The 24,830-nt window shown below is 42.6% G+C and overlaps 1 protein-coding gene across 1 annotated transcript in view; it reads left to right on the forward strand.

Moving 5' to 3' along the window:
- Positions 1–15,404: 15,404 nt before the first annotated feature.
- Positions 15,405–24,830, forward strand: part of LOC124803367 (GTPase Obg-like) — a 121,719-nt gene continuing 112,293 nt past the window's right edge. Inside the window, exon 1 of the mRNA XM_047264553.1 lies at positions 15,405–15,568. Within this exon, the coding sequence (XP_047120509.1) occupies positions 15,405–15,568 (164 nt within the window). The remainder of the gene's footprint in view (positions 15,569–24,830) is intronic.

Below are 24,830 nucleotides of genomic sequence, written 5' to 3' on the forward strand. Positions count from 1 at the left end.
CAACCTCTGGAATAGGACAAGCAGCCATGTCAGGCCGAAGATCAGTATCAGCCTGAGACAGAGCCTGAAACCGGTTCGTCAGACAAACTGGAGAGGCCTTCCGTTCAGCCCTCCAGAATGTCTTTCGCCCCCTGCCACACCTTGAGACGACCTCCCACTCTACCACAGGTGAGGGATCAGCCTCAATGCGGGCAGTATCCCGGGCAACCACAGTCGTAGTCCGATCGGGGGATGCGTGGGACGAGCTGGCCGTCCCCGACAAACCCCCATCCGGAACCCCACAGTGATGCCCATTGGCAACAGCGTCAAGCTGTGTGATCGAAGCCAACACTGCCTGAAGCTGGGAGCGAAGGGATGCCAACTCAGCCTGCATCCGAACACAGCAGTTGCAGTCCCTATCCATGCTAAAAACTGTTGTGCAAAGAACGTCTGAACTAATCTACAGAGAGCGCAAACAAATCGACACAAAATTTAAACGGATATTAAAATACAAGATTGCCTAGTAAATGCTGTAATGCTGCTACTTGCGCACTGCTGACACACTGCTCGACGGCGGAAGGAGACTACGCGATTTTACACTATTCAGGCACTAAAACGCGATGCTACAACTCTCAAATACTATAATACGCCAGAAATTTATGAATTAGACAATGTCGGTATGACTCTGTGTGGGCTCTAATCTCTTTGATTTTATCCTCATGGTCTCTTCGCGAGAGATACGTAGGAGCGAGCAATATACTGCTTGAATCCTCGGTGAGCCACTGAGCGTTTCTCCTGCAGAGTCTTCCATTGGAGTTTATCTATCATCTCTGTAACGCTTTCGCGATTACTAAATGATCCTGTAACGAAGCGCGCTGCTCTCCGTTGGATGTTCTCTATCTCTTCTATCAACCCTATCTGGTACGGATCCCACACCACTGAGCAGTAATCAGGCAGTGGGCGAACAAGTGTACTGTAACCTACTTCCTTTGTTTTCGGACTGCATTTCCTTAGGATTCTTCCATTGAATCTCAGTCTGGCATCTCCTTTACCGACGCTTAATTTTATATGGTCATTCCATTTTAAATCACTCCTAATGCGTACTCCCAGATAATTTATGGAATTAACTGCTTCCGGTTGCTGACCTGCTATATTGTAGCTAAGTGATGTGGGATCTTTCTTTCTATGTATTCGCAGCACATTACACTTGTCTACATTGAGATTCAATTACCATTCCCCGCACCATGCGTCAATTCGCTGCAGATCCTCCTGCATTTCAGTACAATTTTCCATTGTTAAAACCTCTCGATATACCACAGCAGCATCCACAAAAAGCCTCAGTGAACTTCCGATGTCATCAACAAGGTCATTTACGTATATTGTGAATAGCAACGGTCCTACGACACTCCCCTGCGGCACACCTGAAATCACTCTTGCTTCGGAAGACTTCTCACGAGAATGTACGGTCGCAAGATGACCTGGCTCAGGACGGCCACGTTGCGCTACCGACAGGGAAGACCATCGTGTTCAGCGTATGGCTCTGGCGCATCGTACTGTATCTACAGCAACAATTTGAACAGCAGTTGGCACCACAGTGACACAATGGCATTGTTGGCCGGGGGGCCCCATGCGGGGGAGTTCGGCCGCCGTATTGCAAGTCCGTGCCTCGCGAGTCAATGATGACGAAATTATGATGACACACAACACCCAGTCATCTCGAGACAGAGAAAATCCCTGACCCCGCCGGGAATCGAACCCGGGATCCCGTGCGCGGGAAGCGAGAACGCTACCACAAGACCACGAGCAGCGGACCAATGAACTGTTACAAATCGGTTACTTCAAGGGCAGCTCCGAACCAAACGACCTGCACCGTGCATTCCACTGACCCCAAGCTACCGCCATCGGCGACCGCGGTGGTGTCAAGCGAGAGCTCACTGGACGACAGGGTAGAGGTCTGTCGTGTTTTCTGATGAAAGCTGGTTCTGCGTCGGTGCCGGTGATGGCCGTGTGTTAGTTAGAAGAAGGCCAGTTGAGGGCTGCAACCAACCTGTCTACACGCTACACACATTGGACCTACACGTGGAGTTCAGGCCTGGGGTGCGTTTACATATGAGAGCAGGAGCACTCTCGCAGTTATGCCACGCACCTCGAACGCAAATTTGTACGTGAAACTGGTGATTCGACCTGCTGTGCTGCCATTCAAATGGTTCAAATGGCTCTAAGCACTATGGGACTTAACATCTGAGGTCGTCAGTCCCCTAGACTTAGAACTACTTAAACCTAACCTAAGGACATCACACACATCCAAGCCCGAGGCAGGATTCGAACCTGCGCGGTTCCGGACTGAAGCGCCTAGAACCGTTCGGCCACAGCAGCCGGCGCTGCCATTCATGAGCAGCATTCCAGGGGCTATTTTAACAAGACAACGCTCCCCCACAAACCGCTGATATAGCCCAACATGCTGTACAGAGTGTCGAAGTGTTGCCTTGGGCTGCTCGATCGCCAGGTCAATCTCCAGTCGAGCACATATGGGACATCGTCAGACAACAACTCCAGCGACATATAGAAACAACATTAACCACGTCTGTACTGACCGACCATGTGTAACAGGCATGGATCTCAATCGCACAAATTGACATTCGGCACCTGTACAACATAATTAATTCATATTTGCATGCTTGCATTCAACATTCTGGCAGTTACATCAGGTATTAATGTACTAGCATTTCGCGTTTGCAATGACATATCTCGTACATATATTAACCTGTGATCTTCCAATGTTAAACACTTACGTATGTTACCTAGACAAATGTAATCACGTATTTCATTACTCCACATTAATTATTTTTTGGTGTTGGGGTTTTTCTCCGTCATTGTATGTGTTACTACAGAATAAAAAAGCAGTGAGACGGTTTAGGGCGTAATATGTACCCAACACAATAAATTTAACAATATGAAATACATTAAAAAGGATCTCAAAAAACCTAACAGTAAAACGTGTTAAAAATAAATATATTTGATCGAAATCACTCAAGCCTACCCCAACGTGATCCCGTTCAGATAATGTTCAGAGCTGTACGAAAGGTTTCCAGAAACTGAAAATCGACAGATATCACTACAAGATGACAAATGGTTCAAATGGCTCTGAGCACTATGCGACTTAACTTCTGAGGTCATCAGTCGCCTAGAACTTAGAACTAATTAAACCTAACTAACCTAAGGACATCACACACATCCATGCCCGAGGCAGGATTCGAACTTGCGACCGTAGCGGTCTCTCGGTCCCTGGCCTACAAGATGACAATAGTGGACATTAGTGTAAAAGCAATACAAAAACTGAAAAAGAATTCATCAATGAGAAATTCGGATCTGTTAACAGAAATGCGTGAGTAGAATTAACCGAAGCAACAGCGTACTAATCCTTAACTAATTCTTCCAGAAGAACACAAATAGAAAATGGTCTCGATAAGAAATAAATGGAACAAAATTCAAGCTCTTTTTATCAGATAGTAAGTAAATCGTTTAGTATTTCATAGTTCAGTACCAGTTTCGAATTACAGGAGATTGTAGCCTCGTAAAGCATACAGTAAAAAGTAGATAATAGGCAGAATGAAAAAAATCAACAGAGAAATTTAGATTAAAGAGATAAAAGCAAAGGGAGGTACACCAAAGCAGATTACCTAACACCTTCAGCGCCTTATAAAATGAAGATTACAACAATTTAGACGAATGTGGTAGTTATTTACCAAAATTAGATCTAATGATATTACAAACCAGAAGAAAACGAAAGAAATTCAAATCTCAAAAAGAACAAGATAGCTATTAAGCGTAAAGTGAGAATTTCGAGTAAACAATTATAGGAGTATGACAGCTTGTGCTGAATTAATCCTAGAACACTTAAGGGGAGAACATGTTACACTGTTACTAAACCATGATAAATTTTAGTGCTCCGTATTTTATTCAAAGAACTATTATTTATAGTTTATGCACTAGTTAATTACAATTATAAGGTCTCTAATGGTATGTTACATACAAAATAAGTACAAAGGGGCCTGTTTTACACCATGTACCGACAATACCATATTTGTGGGAACCGCGATTTGGCACCAACAGCGAACGTAAATTTTTCAAGGTTTTAGTAGTGGAGGGTGAAAAATTTCATTTCGGAGCGTCTACGAAAGGACGTGAGTATATTCCGTGAATCTTTCGTATAAGAAACGGCTGTTAACATTAAAACACGAGGAAAAAAAAAGAATTGTGTATTAGATAGACACCGCATTTCTTCAAGTGCCGCAGTAACTTACAACAGAAAGGAAACTGTACAGTCAATCCAAGATTTTAAATTTCTGTAGTGCATGGGGGCTTAATTATATATATATGATGAAATGCAAATACTTTTAATTTTCAGTCGCTGTTTGTCCGATTACGAGGTCTCGTAAACGGTTGGACCTGACTAGTTTTTGTACGCAATCTGACTGCATAGAACAACAACAAAGAATGAAAGAAAATTTCCGTTAACACAATTAATTAAGTCCCCAGCAACTATAAAACGTACGAAACCAAAGCACAAGTGTAACTGTTCTGTGTGTGGAAGTGTGATTCAACGTACACATCTGGCACCGTTCTTCTTCAAAAATACAAGAAATTTTAAATACCTTTATACTGAAGTAATTAAAAAAATAGAAATACTATAATTGCGCAAGAAAACCAGAATTACACTCTAATACAAGAACGCAAGCCAGATGCTTTGTTGACTGAACCTGTAATGACGTATTATTCAGGACACTGAAATAATGAGAAAAAAAAGAAAAGGAGTTTTGTTACCTTCAGATGTATTGACGAAAAGCACTCTGATCATTACAATATCTCCATTAGAACAACATCTGCTGTCTACCCCATCAAACAATTGCATAAAACATGGAACAAGCACTCACTACTACAACATCTCGACACTGACTGACTCCTACCACATCTCAACAAGCACTGCCTACCACGAGTCCTCGACAAGCACTGACAGTGGAGGCGGCGGAATAAAACTCTTTGGCGCAATCTCTGGCGCTGTGGCTCAGTGTAGCCACCTTTCAGTAGTTCAAGAAATGAATAGGAAATATAAGTACTGTTGTACTCTTCAGTCCGAAGACTGGTTTAACGCAGCTCTCCATGCTACTCTATCTTGTGCAAGCCCCTTCACCTCCGTATAACTAATGTAACATACATCCCTCTTCGTTTATTGTAAAATTAGCGATTCCTTTATGTGTCCTATCAACGGATACATTATTCTAGTCAAGTTGTGCCATAAATTTCATTTACCCGCCATTCGATGCAAAACCACATTAGCTACCCAATCTACCCATCTAATCTTCCCCATCTATTCACCGGCTTTCTTCTGCAGCAGCATTCTTCAAAAGCTTATATTCTCCTCTTTTCTGAACTATTTTTCATACACTTTTCACATCCGTACAATGATACACTACAAATACTTTCAGATAACGACTTTATAAAAAAATTTAAATTTATAAATTTTCTTACTTCACGTCTATGGTCACAATTTTTTTTTGTCTGATGACAAAAAATTTGTGACCATAGACGTGAGTAAAGGAAATTTATTCTGTATTTGGGTCACTTTTTCATTCGCGACCATGTCGCAGCTTGTGATTTAAATTTATATTAAATGAAAAGGAATTTCTCCTTTTAAGAAATTCTTTTCTTGCTATTGCCAGTCTGCATGTAACATCCTTTCTACTTCAACCAACATCAGTTATTTTGCTGTCCAAATTCCATAACACATCTACTGTTTTTATTGTTTCATTGATAATCTAACTCCAGCAGCGTTGGCTAATTTAATTCGTCTACATTCCCTTATCCTTGTGCGACTATTGCTTTTGTTTATATTCATCTTTTAACCTAGTTTCAAGACACTATACATTCCGTGAAACCGATCTTCCAAGTCCTTTTCTGTCTCTGACATAATTAAAATGCCATTGGCAAGCCTCCCTGGTTGGAAAGTTAACAATAAGACTAAAATAAATATAAACGGAGAGTTATTGAATGTGAACCACGGATTAAAACAAGGGTCTCTCCTTTTTGATTCATGCATGGTGTTAGGAGTACAACTGCAGATATTATCATCATTGGTACCTTAATATGTACCCACTTCGGTGTTTTAGTTGTTTATTCCCTGTGTCTAACAGTCTTCCCACAAACACTTCATGTAATTTACTACCTGATGTTTTCTACATGGTCGTAACTGCACCACTAAGTGGACTGCACTTGTCAGTATATGAGTATGTGGTATCATGTATCAATGAGGTATCATGTATCGACACCGCCCTACCGGCATGTCACAGTTGCCAATGGAATTGTAAGTTTCCGTCCAGCGCTGCGAGCGGTCTTGTGGGATCCGGCGGCCCCAATGAGGCGTGCCCACTGAGCCACATCTCCTGCGTCTCCATACCACAAGCGCCCTCTGCTGCCACAGTATAGAGTGGCCGGCGGCAGCCGCTCATCCCGCTTGTGTCCAGAGCCACATCGCCATATGACGCTCTGCAGAAGCCATCTAGTCACGGCTCCAACACCACAGTTGGCGTTTAGTACCAAGAAACTCTTCCTTGTTGACGTCAATAGTTGGACTCTATTTGTTGTTGCATCATTTGTAATGAGTCTTCGTATATTTGGAGAGATGCTAGCTAAGTAAATCTTCTGTTCGCTGTGTTACTTGTTCTCTAATCGTTTCTGCATCTGTCCAGCTTTCCTACAACAATAGTTACCTCACCACTCTGTAGCCCACCTCTCCTTACCGTTGTGTACAAGGTTATACACAACACTACAGACTAAATTTTTTGTCTCCAAGCATTCACACTACAACATCCGATGTGCTGTTCAGAGGAAAATAAGCATTAATGACTAGCTCCTGCCACATGTACTTTGAGGTACCAACCAACCTAAAAACATCCTAGCTTTAATTATTAATCTGCAAACGAAGTAAATACTGCTGTTATGTTATTCTGTACACTGCCCTCAGGCACCTATAAAATATCTACCTAACACGCTCATCATCATCAGTGCCCTGCCTTAGAACAGGCCTTCACCTGCAGCTCTTCATGCAGTCCTGTCATTTTGATACCCTCTTCGTTTTCTCATAATTGTTTCCTATCGTTGTACTATACACCACCCAGTACATCAAAAAAATATATAAGACTGAAATTCTAAATCCCCAAGAGGATCGACTTGGGAACGAACAAATTTGTCAACAATATATTATTTGTGGACGACCAAGTTCTCCTAGTAGATAGTGAAAGAGCTCCATGAGAAAATGTGGTTAAATTGAATAATGTTTTTCAAACTTATCAAATGGTTATATTATCAAATAAAAGGAAAGTAATGGCAATGGAAAGGAAAGTATAGAAAGGGCAAAAATAATGGTAAACATTAAAATAACAGAACAGGTAAAATCATTTCATTACCTCAGAACAGGCATCCCAATATACAAAACTAATTCTGATGTGAAACTTCCTGGCAGATTAAAACTGTGTGCACAGGAGAGGAACAAAGAACTGAATCAACTGAGTTGAGGGTCCTGTGGTCACTTCTTTGAGTAAAATTAAGAGGCAGAGTCCAGAGTGAAGACTTAAGGCAGCAACTAACCGTAAATACAACGACGGAAGAGAGTAGGTGCTACCAAAAAATAGTATGACCTCACCAAATAATGCCACCTGAGCGCTTACCATGGCAAGCATTACATTTTAACCAAACTGTAAGGCAGGATATAGGAAAGCCTATATAGAAATGAAGCCAACAGTTCTCTTAACGGTTCAGTTGATTTTGCAACTGGTCAACACCAGCTCATTGAACTGGAGGAAGAAATCTGTGATTTATAGATTGGAGAATGCTTTTGAATCAGTTTCGATATAATCTGTACTAAGATATCTTACAAAACAAGCCACTGATTCAATCTACCTCAATATACTTCAAAATATATACATTGCTGCTGCAGCTTCCATTGGTCTTCATCATAAAACTGGGAAATTCAAAGATGAGGCAAAGAGAGAAGAAGCCTTGTCACCTACACAATTGACAGCTATCTTAGAGGAACTTTTCACATCCTTATAATAGGAAAATGAAGAGAGAATAGATGTTGATGGATTGTATAGACTGTTAGTCTTAGACATTGAACGATACTTTGAAGTAAACAGATTCAGATTCTACTTTGAAAGAGTTTATAAAGTTGAAAGCTAGAAACATTTCAATATAAGGTTTATCAGATGGACGAACTTATAGTCTGTTTGCTGAACAGCTGTAGAAATATACATGGTCCTAGTAGATGATTTCTCTTTCGTATCATCTGTAACTTTTTTTTGTTTTCAGTTGCATACATAAAAACTTTGACCATTTTAAAAATTTTCAACTACTTTCATGATAAATTTTCTAAAATTTAACTACATACTGGTGAGTTTTCTTCGTAGTACAAAATTAGATGATAGTTTTTCTGTGCTGCTGTTCCTCTTTTTCGATGGAAAGTTAAATAATTTGTAAGTTATAATCTGAAAACGTACCATTATTTAGCTGCAGCATGACACAATTTAAATATATTTTCAATATATGCATTTAGTTTAAAAAATAGCACATTTTCATTGGAGCAAAAATAACACAATAGATCTAATTGCTTTTGCTTTCATTGAAAGCTATAAAAGTTGTCAGGAATTACTTTAAACGGATATAGTTTCTTCTTTTAACATTTATTATCGGAAAAAGTTTAATAAAATATTTCTGTTACAGTGGAACGTCGGTGTATTATTCATTTTAAAAGATAAAACAGGATCCGGAGGAAAACCAATTCATGTGTAAGGGGAGGGGAGAACGAGGGGGGCGCAAAACGAAATCTCGATCGTGTGGAAAAATTTTCTCGAACCGACCCTGTGACTCACCTGTTAACATTTATTTGTTAAGGTGAATGACGAGCAAAATGAGAACAAAGCGCCTGGAGACGCTATCGCCGTGTTACTTCTTTACCAAACACGTAAAAAACAATTCAACAGAATCCTCGAGGTGATTTTTACGTTATTTGGAAAGATCTTTCTCTAAACGTTTCCTGTAGACAAAATAATGGATCAGTTGTTGAGCTTCCATTGTTTCCAACATACAGAAAAGTCCGAAGCAAAATATAACGTCACTTCTCAATAGCGCCCACCATCTAGGGGTCGTTTATAAAGTTAAAATTAGTTACGGAGGTTTTTGCATTTAGCGCAGTTGGACACGATTATGGAACTCTCAGGAACAGAAGAGTAAAAATGGTGCAGAATACCTTTTAATGAACTAAACAGACTTTTAAAAACTGAGCTTCCTGCGTGTACAAAAACGAAAGTTACAGTCAAGTCAGTGTGTATTACCAGATTTGAACTACGGCAGTGGAAGATGGAATTCTGACTCTGATAAAAAAAGGAAATGGATGTCAGCTGGATTTATAGATCGGTTGATTTGTGGGGAGGGACAAAACAGCGAGGTTTTCAGTCCCTTGGATTTATAGACATGTAAACTGATAGTAAGTGAGCAACGAAAAAACGTTTCTGGATTTAATGAGGTGGAAAGCAGAGACAAGCAATAACTGAATGTGGGTGAACTGTGGCATGGATGTGTACAGCTGAAGGTCGTAATGCATGGAAAAATTGAGGAAAGGGAACATGGAATGATTGATGATGATGACGACGATGATGATGATTAATCAGGTATCAGTTTCTCCTAATACAGCGATTCCGAAGACTCACTATACGCGATCTCTTTTACGGATAAACCACACTTTTCCGGAATAATAATTCTACTGATATAAGACCTACATTTCTCTGTATATCATGTGAGAAACGGGCAAGATGAGTTTCGCACGTACGATGCTCTCTAAAACCGTACTGATTCCTGGGCATACACTTTTCGGTCTCAAGGAAATTTGTTGTTTTCGAATTTTGAACATGTTCAAGAACTCTGCAGAAAACCCATGTTAAGAATGCTGGTCTGCAATTTCGCGAGTCGTTTCTTTTACCGTTCTTATATACAGCTGGCAGGGGTAAAATACAGGGAGCGAAAGGCTGTTTACAATTTGTACAGAAAGCAGATGGCAGTTATAAGAGTCGAGGGGCATGAAAGGGAAGCAGTGGTTGGGAATGGAGTGAGACAGGGTTGTAGCCTCTCCCCGATGTTATTCAATCTGTATATTGAGCAAGCAGTAAAGGAAACAAAAGAAAAATTCGGAGTAGGTATTAAAATCCAAGGAGAAGAAATAAAAACTTTGAGGTTCGCCGATGACATTGTGAGAGCTTGGAAGAGTAGTTGAACGGAATGGACAGTATCTTGAAAGAAGGATATAAGCTGAACATCATCAAAAGCAAAACGAGGATAATGGAATGTAGTCGAATTAAGTCGGGTGATGCTGAGGGAATTAGATTAGGAAATGAGACACTTAAAGTAGTAAAGGAGTTTTGCTATTTGGAGAGCAAAATAACTGATGATGGTCGAAGTAGAGAGGATATGAAATGTAGACTGGCAATGGCAAGGAAAGCGTTTCTGAAGAAGAGAAATTTGTTAACATCGAGTATAGATTTAAGTGTCAGGAAGTCGTTTCTGAAGGTATTTGTACGTAGTGTAGCCATGTATGGAAGTGAAACATGGACGATAAATAGTTTGGACAAGAAGAGAATAGAAGCTTTCGAAATGTGGTGCTACAGAAGAATGCTGAAGATTAGGTGGGTAGATCACATAACTAATGATGAAGTATTGAATAGAATTGGGGAGAAGTGGAGTATGTGGCACAACTTGACAAAAAGACGGGACCGGTTAGTAGGACATGTTCTAAGGCATCAATGGATCACAAATTTAGCATTGGAGGGCAGCGTGGAGGGTAAAAATCGTAGAGGGAGACCAAGAGATGAATACACTAAGCAGATTCAGAAGGATGTAGGTTGCAGTAAGTACTGGGAGATGAAGAAGCTTGCACAGGATAGGGTAGCATGGAGAGCTGCATCAAACCAGTCTTAGGACTGAAGACCACAACAACAACAACATATACAGGAGTCACCTGCGCTTTTTTCATGTCGTGTTGGACTTTGCGCTTGGCGAGAGGTTGGCGATAAATGCAAGTTAAGTAAGTGAGGAGCCAGTGCCGTAGAGTACTCTTTGTAAAACCGAAATGGGATTCCATCTCGCCCTCGCGACTTATATCTTTTCAACTCTTTAGGTGTTTCTCTACGCTAGGGATGCTTATTACCGCGAAATTTAAAACTTCGGCTTTGGTTTTGCTATCTTCTACTGCCACACCGGAAAGGTCAACGAATGACTGGATGGAAGCCTTAGACCAGTTGCCGATGTTATTTAGGACCAGAATTTTCTCGGGTTGTCGGCTTGATCTTTGGATGTATGGAGGTGATAGTCGTATGCTTCACGCATAGATCTTTTCACACACTTACGAATCTCTAGTATCCTTTGCATGTCGTCATCTAAGCTTTCTTTTTTGAGCCGAGAGTGCAGGAGCCTCTGCCTCCTCAGCATTTTACGAATTTCGTTGTTAAACGATGGTGGGTCTTTTACGTCCTTATTCCACTTACTATGCACATATTTTTCCAGACCACGAATTGCAATCTGTTTAGACTTTGCCCCTAATTCTTCTACATCTATCTTACTGGACCTAAATGATGTCAGTTCATAGTCCAAGTGATATGATAATACTGCTTATCTACTCTTTCTAGCAAAAACACTCTCCTAGCTTTTTTGAATGATTTATTAACTTTCGTAACCATATTTGCTATAATGACATCATGATCGCTAATCCCGGTTTCTATACTGACATTTTCGATAAAGCCAAAAGGCCCTAAAATATTTTCATTTCGTGTGGGCTGCCAAACTCTCTGCTCAAGACAGTTTTCGAAAAACCGTGTTCAAAAGTACTACACAAAAGTGTCTGTCCCTCGTGCTATGAATCCAATTACGCCCCAGTCTATACTCAGCACGTTAAAGTCGACTGCCACTAGTTTTGCATGATTTGGATATTTCGCGCTACTGACTGAAGACTTTCTTTGAATGACTCCGGAACTACCACACCGAAATCGGGTGGCCGGTGAAAGCATCCAACAATTAACTTGGTTTCATCTAGACCTGTTATGCGCGACTAGACAACTTCACAGTCACACTCAACTTCGACCTCAACAGGGACAATATGTTTGTCAACTGGAATAAACACTCCACCTCCAATGGCATCTATTCTGTCTTTCAGATATACGTTTCATGACTCGCTAAATATCTCACAGCTTTCTACTTCGGCTTTCAGCCAACTCTCACTCCCAAGAATAATTTGAGCGCGAGAACTTTCCTGACGAGCAGTAAAATCGAGAAGATTGTTAGGAACATTTCGACAATTTTGACAGTCCAAATGTCTTTCCTTTGAACGCGATCTTATTGCGCTACAATGTATCGCGTGGCGAGTGTGAGCTGTGTTACTGATTAAGTTACGTGCTAGAGAAACCAATATTGCAATTTAACCACAGCTACTCAAAGGAGATAGGAAGCTAGAGATCTTTGATGATGGACAAACCTGTGGTTGGTACATAATTTTAATTTCAACTAAAGAACAAGTTTCATTATTACAGGATTACAGAATCAGAATAACAATATAAAAATTCAGTTCAGATCTTTGTCCTCTTAAGAAAATATAAAACTGACTTTAACCGTCTGGCCTATTTTTTTTTAAATAAAAAAATATACAAATGGAATTACCGAAGACTAAGTCATGAAATTGCGGACGCTTGTCCTTCACCTAACTTAGAAAAACTGTGTGATTAGGACGTGAACTAATATAAAAAACAGTATTTTAAAGACAATAATTAGATCTGATTGCAAAAGGACCACAGACAGTCACCACCATAAGCACACTATCCAGTTCATTGCTTAAGTAACCAAAATTTACACAACACTAATGATTCTCCTTGAGTTACTTATGAAAAGATCTCGTCCGTCCCGGCGGACAGGTCGGATACTTAACTAAAGGATGGAAGCGCGGCTTATACACGGTGGTACTCGGAACACCAAACGACTAGAAAGCAACCGCCAAGCAATATCGGAGATGATCAGGCTGCAAGCCAGGGCAGAAAACACGCCGAACACACAGACGATCTCAGCCTGCCCGCCAAGGAGACAAACCCCATCTGCCCAACACACCAGACCATTTCTGCAACAGCAAATAATTCACGCAGCAGACAAATTTAACTCGTGATTCCCCTTATTCAAGACCATGCAAGGCTTACTAACTACGTGACTATCTGTAACTGAAAACCGAAGTGAGACATTTTCCGAATAGAAGAGCAATTAAAATTACACTGACTTAACAAAAGCTCTGACCTTCATATTAAAAAAAAAATGTCTCAAACCAAAACTTGGCAAAGAGCACACTAATTAACATGTTGTTTGTTGTGGTCTTCAGTCCTGAGACTGGTTTGATGCAGCTCTCCATGCTACCCTGTCCTGTGCAAGCTTCTTCATCTCCCAGTACTTTCTGCAACCTACATCCTTCTGAATCTGCTTAGTGTATTCATCTCTTGGTCTCCCTCTACGATTTTTACCCTCCACGCTGCCCTCCAATGCTAAATTTGTGATCCATTGATGCCTCAGAACATGTCCTACTAACCGGTCCCGTCTTTTTGTCAAGTTGTGCCACATACTCCTCTTCTCCCCAATTCTATTCAATACTTCATCATTAGTTATGTGATCTACCCATCTAATCTTCAGCATTCTTCTGTAGCACCACATTTCGAAAGCTTCTATTCTCTTCCTGTCCAAACTATTTATCGTCCATGTTTCACTTCCATACATGGCTACACTCAATACAAATACTTTCAGAAACGACTTCCTGACTCTTACATCTATACTCGACGTTAACAAATTTCTCTTCTTCAGAAACGCTTTCCTTGCCATTGCCAGTCTACATTTCATATCCTCTCTACTTCGACCATCATCAGTTATTTTGCTCCCCAAATAGCAAAACTCCTTTACTACTTTAAGTGTCTCATTTCCTAATCTAATTCCCTCGGCATCACCTGACTTAATTCGACTACATTCCATTATCCTCGTTTTGCTTTTGTTGATGTTCATCATATATCCTCCTTTCAAGACACTGTCCGCACTACATCAAATTAGCGCTGCAAGGAGCCTTTAAAACAATCAGTAAAACTCTATTTCCTTTTGCATTTGCCGAAATAATTATACTCCGCTCCTCGGAAACAACACTTCGAAGCCTTAGACTTCGTAAGTTCCGTATAACACTCTCTTATTCAAAACCATCCTTAACTGATCTCCGGTAAATACAACATGCCACCATAAGTTTCACAAATCTTCATAGGTTAACAGCAGAATATGAATCATACGCAACTTAATGCTTCCAGTTACGCGATGAGAAGATGTCCAGCATGAGATGACGGACCCACCACCGTTTCGCACGCAAACGCGTCGACTAATGAGCACTATACACCCCGCGCGCGGCAAAATGGCAAGGACGGCGAGGCCCAGGCACAGCTAATCGAGACGAGGGCCTGCCTTCGAAACATTTTGCCTCGTTGACGGCCGACCGGAAGAGAGAGCCCGGCCACACGCCAAGCCGGAAAACTAAAGGCGGAACAGAGATAAAAGACCAGACCACTGTCGATATCAACGACGCAAGTGGAGCATAACTAGCGCCAGTAGCCACTGCTCAGAGTGTTCAACATTAGGTGTGATTATGTTACACTAGTAGATTCCCTGTTGAATAACGTATTTTTTAACCTTGTCTTTAGTTCGAACGCGTTCGATAAGAACCGTCTTCGAGAGGCACCAGAAACTTATTGAGTTAGTAGCTGGTCAACTAGATTTAGCTCTCCATTACTTTCCCTAAATCCCGGGAGTGGGATCTCTTCGGAAAGGCCTCGGTACTCTGTCCTTCCTCAGTCCGAGCGTGTTCTCTCTCTCTCTCTCTCTGATAACCTCATCATCGACGGGACGTTAAAGTCTAATCTTCCCTTTTCCCTGTCGATTTCGTTTGGTAAGACCGGAAGTGTCACGCCGTTGCTCATTAAACTCCAGGGGCGGACGCTGCAGGAAAAGCGAGCTGCATTGTGGAGAGATCTGCCGTTGTAATTCCGAGAGCGTACATTCCAAGAAGTGTCAAGCAACGCATTGCTTCCTTCCATGCATATCTCACAAAGTGATCACCACGGTATGTTCAGAGAAAATACAGCTCAACGAGTGCTTACCGAATGGGTTTTCTCTCCGCGAATGGAGTTCGCGTTTTGCATCTAGAAAATTCATTCAGGCACGGACTGTTGCATGCGAGAATGATTAATGTTTGCTGTTATGCATCACAAGGAATTGTTGCATGACCTCATGCCAAGTACGCTTGCAGTTGCTGCAATCGCCGGAAGATGATATCACCGAGCGCTGTGCGCAACTGGCTTCAGGAAGGTGCCAGGAATGGGAGACAACACGTGCGCGGCTACCGTGCAACCATCCTCGCGACAGGGGAATCCCATGGCCTCACCAATATGGGCATCGGACTGCAGCCCACTGCAGGACCAGTCACATTCAGGTAAGTTCCGGATTAGCTTTCCATGTGACAGCAGATGTTTTTTGATTCCATCAAGTTGCTCACAGAATATGCATCGAACCACATCAGCCGCGCGGGATTAGCCGAGCGGTCTTAGGCGCTGCAGTCATGGACTGTGCGGCTCGTCCCGGCGGAGGTTCGAGTCCTCCCTCGGGCATGGGTGTGTGTGTTTGTCCTTAGGATAATTTAGGTTAAGCAGTGTGTAAGCTTAGGGACTGATGACCTTAGCAGTTAAGTCCCATAAGATTTCACACACATTTGAACATCTTTTTGAATCACATCACTCTTGACCATAACACAGACACACTGTGAAAAACACGTTTTAATGAGACGTGTTTTCTCGTAGTTTTTAGTTTGCTGAGTCCTAATAAGATAGCAAAAATAGCTGCCATTTATTACAATTAACACTCAATATTTTAAAAAATTGTTTTTTCAGTTCCAATTATTCCGGGTGGATATAATTAAACTGTCGGTGTTCCAAGTGCTGCAGCGCGGGCTATATAGATCACAGGATTCTGAAACATCGTAGATATGTTCATTAGCCGGTGCTCTCGTGGAATATGCTGAAAAAATGATAATTTCACTTTCTGTCACCAGATGAAAATATGGGGCTGTAAGCAGTCAAAACGTGAAATGTTTCCTGATCTGACGACAGTATGCTGTTCGTCGCTTGGTGACGTGTCTTGATTTCTTTTCTGAAGCTACTGTTTGTGCAGATGATTAAGAAGATTCAACTTTTCCGTGCGAAAGGCAATGACTATTGAGAATAAAGACTGTACACTGCTAGTAACGTTATATTGTCAGAATGGCAGCAATAGTAGCGCTGCATTGCGGCAATATCGCCGACAGAAAGAGCTGTGAAGATGCCACATGTCTGCAACTGAGCTAAAGAATATGATCGAGAAGTTTAAAGAACCAGCTGAATTACGCGGTGTGATTTTCCAAATCCTCCGACCTAAAGCCCAGATCATCACGATAAAATAAGAGAAATCAGGGCTCGCACGGAAAAATTTAAGTGCTCGTTTTTCCCGCGTGCCGTTCGAGAGTGGAACGGTAGAGAGACAGCATGAAGGTGGTTCATTGAACCCTCTGCCAGGCACTTTATTGTGCATAGCAGAGTAATCACTTAGATGTAGATGTAGATGTAGTTGTAGTGTCTATCAGGGATGTACCCGGACTCTTCCTCACCTGAAGGATAGCATACGACGACATGTCACTCTGATTATCTGATTACACTGGATATTTTGCGAGCAACTGTCAACCATGTCAAGTTGAAGATGCAGCAAGCTGCTAAGTTGGGAGACCATATTGAACACGTGTAACTTGTGACCATACACTAATTAATTTGCCAGAACCACCGTTTCTTGCACCCATACCACATTCTGTCTGCTTACAGCGACAAATTTTTACCTGGTGGCAGGAAGTAGAACCATTATTTTTTCAGCATACCCTGCAAGTGCACCAGTTAACGAGTAGAGGAGCAGTACCAGTACAAGCCAAGACAACGATCTTATCTCAAGGTCTCATTCTGTGCCAGGTTACACCTAAGCCAATTGGCCTTGTTATCTCCAAGGTCAGGATATAACCTAATACTGGTCACGTGGTCGCCCACGCCTGTAGGACACTTGTGTGTGGTGCATTCAGTATGTAACCTCATACCCTGCCCTTGCATCTTGGGCAACTGAGTGACATAAAATTGGCTGGGTAACAAAGCTCGCCTTCAACCTTGCTCCCCTCCTCTCTGAGCAATTGTATGAGCTTTGTCGTTCAATGTCTGTTTGCCATGGCGAGAGGATCAGACGGTTTTTGAATAATAATAACATACCAATTTCTGAATTATAAACAATAATTTTCAACCCCTCCTTTCCTCTCTCTAGAACAAGTGCATGTGACTTATCATTTAGACTCTGTACTGAAACGATCGGCTTCTTTTCTATCTAATAACAATGATATAACAAATTATCTTATTATTTATTAACAGTAAAGTTCTGTTTCCAATTCCTCATTTTTGTTTATTTCTAACTATTTTTAATTTTTAATTTATTATTTATTTGCAATAAATTCAAAGCCGCTTTTACAATAAATTCTTTTTTACCCTTTAAAGCTGACTTGCATGCATACTGCATAATAATTTTTTATGAGCTAACACTATTATTTACAGAGATACATACATACAGAGATACTATTTATCTATACTAAAACTAGTACTAAAGAAGAAGAAACTATACAGATGAGGCAGCTAAGAAAAACCACTCCAAATATATCCAGAATGAAAAAATACATCGAGGTGTGGTTTCCGCCAAGTTATAGCGGACAGTATGGTGAACTTCCTGACGTTCGCAGGTAATTTTTATCGTTTATTGTCGCCGAATTAGGACACCGACTTGGTTTATTTGCTAATGGGATTACATACATTTTCTGTGGCATTTCAACGAAGCTTCTAAGAGAACTTTAATGACGTAACATGTATGAGACTTGATCAACATTATCAAGATAATAGCACTGCAAATCACTGTCCAGCCGTCAGGATAAGAGGTTCCACAAAACATCTCTCCCATTATACAAAATGTAGGCAAACGTGTAATTCAGGTATGGTTCTTGTGTTTACGTGTGCGGTTGAAGCTCGTCAGTCTATGTTCTGCTGTTGTAGCAGCCAGATAATTTGCTCATAAAGCTATTGAGAACTGCACAATGTATAAGACAGTCGAAAAGGGTGAATATCATTTACAGCGAATGTCGCCAAACTACGCTGGTTCCAACATTAAAGGAACAAACGGAAATTTTGCCACAAAACAGTATAAACAAGCGACAGTAAAACAGAAACAAAGCAAAGAATACAGAATGTAATCAACCGCAACGTGAATAACGGAAGACAAAAATGTTCTTCGTTTTTTCCAACTTAACGGATTTGTACATGTGTTGCGACAACTGATTTCTGTGCATAGTAAGGGGTGTGAGCACCTCTGGTAGCAGTACAGGCCTCACAACGACGGGGTATGCTGTGAATGATGTCATCAATCTCGTGTTGAGGCAGTAACGCCCATTCTTCCTGCAGAACAGCTCGTAAGTCTTGAGTATTGATTAGTAGATCCTGGGGTGATGCAGTCCGTCTCCGTAGTGTATCGCAGACATCTTCTATGCAACTCAAATCGGAAGAGCGCGAAGGCCACGTCATGTGTGCAATATCTTCTGTCTCCAATAAAACATCAACCACCTGTGCTCTATGAGGTCGAACATTATTGTCCATCAAAACGAAGTCTGGGACCACAGCACCTCGCAACAACCGCACATGAGGTCACAAGATCTTGTCACATTACCTGACAGCAGTTAAACCTTACCGATTCACCCGCACCATTTCATGAAGAGTTGTTCGAGGGGTCACATAAGCTCTGTCCACACCATCAGGGATCCTTCTCGACATCGGTCTCTTTCCACAATGTTTGGCTCCTGAAATCGTGTTCCACATTCTCTCCAGATGCGAATCCGTCGAGACTTGCTGTCTAGTCCAATTCAGGACTCATATGTGAAAAGAACATTGGTCCACTGTTTGATCGTCTAGGTGGCGTATTGACGGCTCCACTCTAGACGTTCCCTTCTACGAAGACGCGTCAGAGGTACACATACAGCCTTCGACAGTAAAGGCCACTCTGCCGAAGACTGCTGTACACCGTTTGCCTCGTGGATACTGCGAGGTCAGATGCCAGTTGCCGTGCAGTACTAAGACGGTACCGTTGTACCCTTACAGCCAACCGTCTCCTCTTTCTGATGTCACATGAGGTAGGCCCTGCCTTGGTCTTTGGGATACAGTTTCGCTCGCTACAGTCTGTCGCCACCTCCGAGAAACAACAGAACGATTCACCTTAAGCCATCGGGCCACATCAGATGGCAACTAAAAAATGGTTCAGATGGCTCTGAGCACTATGGGCACTGTGGTCATCAGTCCCCTAGAACTTAGAACTACTTAAACCTAACTAACCTAAGGACATCACACACATCCGTGCCCGAGGCAGGATTCGAACCTGCGACCGCAGCAGTCGTGCGGTTCCGGACTGAGCGCCTAGAACTCAGATTGCAACTGTCGTGCCTATTTCCCCTACTCTTCTCCACTGCAGAGAGTCAGGGAGGCGTCTTCTCTGTGCCATACTACACCATCTGCGGCTATGTACACAGCAATTGTGGATGTGGAGCTACCCAACAAATACCACCCAGTTTGATGGGTGCCCTGCTGTCATTACTGACGTGGTTGTCCGTTAGATCGGAATGCCATCTTCCGTGCAGAACACGACTGTGTGGACATCTGTTGACGGTTGGTATGATTATGTCGTGAATTAGATACAGTACGGGGAAATAGCGGTTTGTTGCTTTAATTTTGGACACCAGTGTATTAGAGCAGCAGTGCGGTTATATACTGAAGACTATCCAGATCCTGTCAAGCACTCACAATCTGTGAAACTGAAAGTGTGGAGAATGAAATACTCCACAGAAAAAGAAGAGCAACTGATGAAAGAAATGAAACTAACATTTTAGCAGCACAGTGCATGTGTCATTAAAAGGCATCTCCTATGATCTAGAGAGATCAATCCAACGGTTTTTCTGTGAACGTTACATTCCATCGCCTTTCATCCTGTTCACTTTTCGATGCTTCTACAGCGTCATGGCAATGACTTCCAAAACTCTTTACTGTTCTGTGAGTGTCAGCTACGAAAAGTGCAAATTGATGTGACATATCTATGCAAAATTTTATTTAAGGAAGAAGCGTCGTTTACAAACCACTGGTAAGCTAATCTTAGGAAACTGCACTAACCTTTACTTGAAAATTCATGCTGACTCAAAGAAGTTTATTAAATCAACGATCTTGATCTATGAACGTTTGGTGCATGCTCTTCAAAATCCTCATCACTGGTCACTGGTTTATTGATGGGTACCTAAATACAGCTAAGAATTTCAAATTTCTAAGATATGGTGCTACCGCAGTTATTGGAAGATATCCCACTGGACCTAAGGTAATCAATAACGTACCTAACTGACGGGTATCCCCTAATTCTGCACATATTATGACCTCTTAACAGAACATTTGAAAGGCATTAAAACCGTGGTTCAGGAAACGCAAAATGGTCTGCACACTCACGAAACTTAACACTTCTATACTGTTATCTGTGGCAAAAATTAAAACAAGAGGTCTATTAGGAAACACCGACAACTCCCGAAGGTATCAAATGCCTCAAAACACGGGCCTGTGCTACCGTTAGTTCCAGATGAAATTAAACGTATGCTATTGTTTCTCTAGACTGACTTTATAGCTTGCAGCAGTGCTCAGGGTCAATATTTTGAGCACTTGATGTTATAGCCGTACCTGAGCTTTTTTCTTGCTTATTTCTGGTACAATACGACAGAAGTTTGTGGAATCTCATCTCCTGACTGCGGGACAGAGGTTGGTGGCGATGTTATCTTAATACTGTTTGATTAAGTCCCATACGTGTTATGTTGTTAAGTTCTCTTAGAAGCTTCTTGCAAATAACATAGAAAGAAGTATATAGTTCCACTGAAAATTAACCAAGTCAGCGTCGTAATTCGGTGATTATAAACGATAAAAAATTGCTTTCGAACGTCAGAAAACTTGCCATCTTGTCCGCTACAACTTGGCAAAAATTGCACCTCGATATAATTATTCAATCTGGGTATATTTGGAGTGATCTGTATTAACTACCTCTCATCCTGTATACTACAATCCTGGAAATTGAAATAAGAACACCGTGAATTCATTGTCCCAGGAAGGGGAAACTTTATTGACACATTCCTGGGGTCAGATACATCACATGATCACACTGACAGAACCACAGGCACATAGACACAGGCAACAGAGCATGCACAATGTCGGCACTAGTACAGTGTATATCCACCTTTCGCAGCAATGCAGGCTGCTATTCTCCCATGGAGACGATCGTAGAGATGCTGGATGTAGTCCTGTGGAACGGCTTGCCATGCCATTTCCACCTGGCGCCTCAGTTGGACCAGCGTTCGTGCTGGACGTGCAGACCGCGTGAGACGACGCTTCATCCAGTCCCAAACATGCTCAATGGGGGACAGATCCGGAGATCTTGCTGGCCAGGGTAGTTGACCTACACCTTCTAGAGCACGTTGGGTGGCACGGGATACATGCGGACGTGCATTGTCCTGTTGGAACAGCAAGTTCCCTTGCCGGTCTAGGAATGGTAGAACGATGGGTTCGATGACGGTTTGGATGTACCGTGCACTATTCAGTGTCCCCTCGACGATCACCAGTGGTGTACGGCCAGTGTAGGAGATCGCTCCCCAGACCATGATGCCGGGTGTTGGCCCTGTGTGCCTCGGTCGTATGCATTCCTGATTGTGGCGCTCACCTGCACGGCGCCAAACACGCATACGACCATCATTGGCACCAAGGCAGAAGCGACTCTCATCGCTGAAGACGACACGTTTCCATTCGTCCCTCCATTCACGCCTGTCGCGACACCACTGGAGGCGGGCTGCACGATGTTGGGGCGTGAGCGGAAGACGGCCTAACGGTGTGCGGGACCGTAGCCCAGCTTCATGGAGACGGTTGCGAATGGTCCTCGCCGATACCCCAGGAGCAACAGTGTCCCTAATTTGCTGGGAAGTGGCGGTGCGGTCCCAAACGGCACTGCGTAGGATCCTACGGTCTTGGCGTGCATCCGTGCGTCGCTGCGGTCCGGTCCCAGGTCGACGGGCACGTGCACCTTCGGCCGACCACTGGCGACAACATCGATGTACTGTGGAGACCTCACGCCCCACGTGTTGAGCAATTCGGCGGTACGTCCACCCGGCCTCCCGCATGCCCACTATACGCCCTCGCTCAAAGTCCGTCAACTGCACATACGGTTCACGTCCACGCTGTCGCGGCATGCTACCAGTGTTAAAGACTGCGATGGAGCTCCGTATGCCACGGCAAACTGGCTGACACTGACGGCGGCGGTGCACAAATGCTGCGCAGCTAGCGCCATTCGACGGCCAACACCGCGGTTCCTGGTGTGTCCGCTGTGCCGTGCGTGTGATCATTGCTTGTACAGCCCTCTCGCAGTGTCCGGAGCAAGTATGGTGGGTCTGACACACCGGTGTCAATGTGTTCTTTTTTCCATTTCCAGGAGTGTATATTTTCCATCTGATCATTCATTTTTTCTGACTGGCTTTTAATAGGGTTCAGTTTTCTTTCTACGTATAGTTTTCACTCTTTTACTCAAGTAAACGTCCATCATAATCTCCAATTACTCAAGTGAATACTATGAGAACAGTAGGGTCCCAGCCCCGTCCTCACTGATTAACCGTTTGTCGTCATGGCGCCACAGACCAACTCTCAGCTGCGTTGCAGTATGTACCTCATGACATCTCCACCGAAAGACTACTCGGGGCACTATAGAATTGGCGGAGCACCATCAACGCCGTTGAGTAGACAATCTTCCCAGTCTCTGATCGCGAGAACCATTGAGGGCGCTCGACTCGCCCACCTCTCGGTTGCACCTGTAGCTGTATGATATGCGTACGTTTTAGATTTGAGCCCCTCGAACTCCACAAGACAATACACGACCCACTCATCTCGTTTTTCATCAGGCCGATATCCTTCTTGTTTTAAGAATTATAGGCATATCCAGACTAGTCGAATGCGTTAAGATGATAACTAATTACTTCATATGGATCACAGCCTTTCACCTAGTGGATGAAGCTGCCTGTATCCATATAAAGCAACTTTGGATCAGGGAAGTTTGGCTTCGCAAGCTCATCGCAAAATCGGCACATGTGGGATTTGGAGATGTCCAGAATACATATGCCGACATTGACAGGTTTCGTGAACTCCAACGAAAGCTTAGCCATCTCCTTACCAACTAGTTCTTTATTGAAGATCGTGGCCCACTCAAAATTAGGCCTGCCAATACATCTCTTCATCCATAACGCATCTCTTAAGGGTAAACTAAATCAATTTCGCGGCACCTCTAACATTTTTCATTGTTTTTCCAATAGCTGTATCGTCCATTACTTTTAAAAAATCATTTTTGAAGTTACATGTCGCGAGAGCCTTCTTTTCGGTATTTATATGTATGTACTCCTTCAACTTGCGTTATTGAATGAGAAGCTGTAGATGGCTCTTATAAGTTTCATCTCCGAACTGAGACACTGAGACATTTTAGTGCAGAATGTATCTCCCCAGCTTTGTCATCAGCTTGGGGATGGAACCACTGCGTGGGACTAAACGCTGCAGACCAGCAACAAGTCGCTGTCCACATCATCCAAATCAGTGAAGTATGCCATGTTCGCCTCCATGACATATCCTTCACCAAAATCCGGAGCCACATCTTAGAACTTATCCAATCTGGCGATTTCGTCATCAGACTGCCATCGGAACCCATCAACTGAAGAGAATGTTAACAGGGTGTGCCTGTAAGCCTGTAGGTTGTTTACATCCAAGCAAAGGGTGTAACTTGCCTTGTATTCCTCACTCATTCGCAGGTTATTCATCTTGGCATGCCTATGCACACACTAGGAAAATCTCCAGCGAATCCTGCTTTCTATAAAGACCAACATGTCAACATCGGTCCAGAGTCCGATGCTGACACGTGTATTTTTAACATTGCGTCCCAGACAGGATCCAGAGTGTACGGGTCGACGCACACACTCTGTAATTTCTCGAAACATCTGTGAGCAGTTTCACATTAATGTTCTTATATAATATTGCATATTCTCCTAAATTAGGGATGCCAAATTCCTGCCTAATATTCGCCAGATGCTCATATTCCGCATCCGTTATGGTACTGACTGCTAGTTTACTGGAGAATGTGCTGATGTCGGGCAATCTTTTTTCATGGAGTTGTTCCAGCGAACCCTGGTATTTGTAAGGAAAGAACCCGTTCTTCGTTATAAACTTTTAATCATACGGATACACAGCTCTGTGAAATGCGTATCCTCCTGACGCATTTTCTCAGAAAATTTCTGAAGAGACGCACAAATGAAACTTAGTGAGTGGAGGAAGTGGAACCTTAATGATTTGCTTGGAAAACGCTATGCAGTCTTCAACAGTGTGAAGAATGACACAGAATTTATTATTTTCCACACCAAAGTGCTCAGTAAGAGAGTGAGCCATCGTAGTCACTCAAATTATGGAAGAAGATGGGTATATGTCATGGCAGTAACCTCTCAAATTATGGGATGATATGGGTATGTGTCTTGGCAGGTGGTATTTCACGTTGCAAGCATA

Source organism: Schistocerca piceifrons, chromosome 6 (assembly GCF_021461385.2).
Source record: "Schistocerca piceifrons isolate TAMUIC-IGC-003096 chromosome 6, iqSchPice1.1, whole genome shotgun sequence".
In the NCBI taxonomy this organism is placed as follows: Eukaryota; Metazoa; Arthropoda; class Insecta; order Orthoptera; family Acrididae; genus Schistocerca; species Schistocerca piceifrons.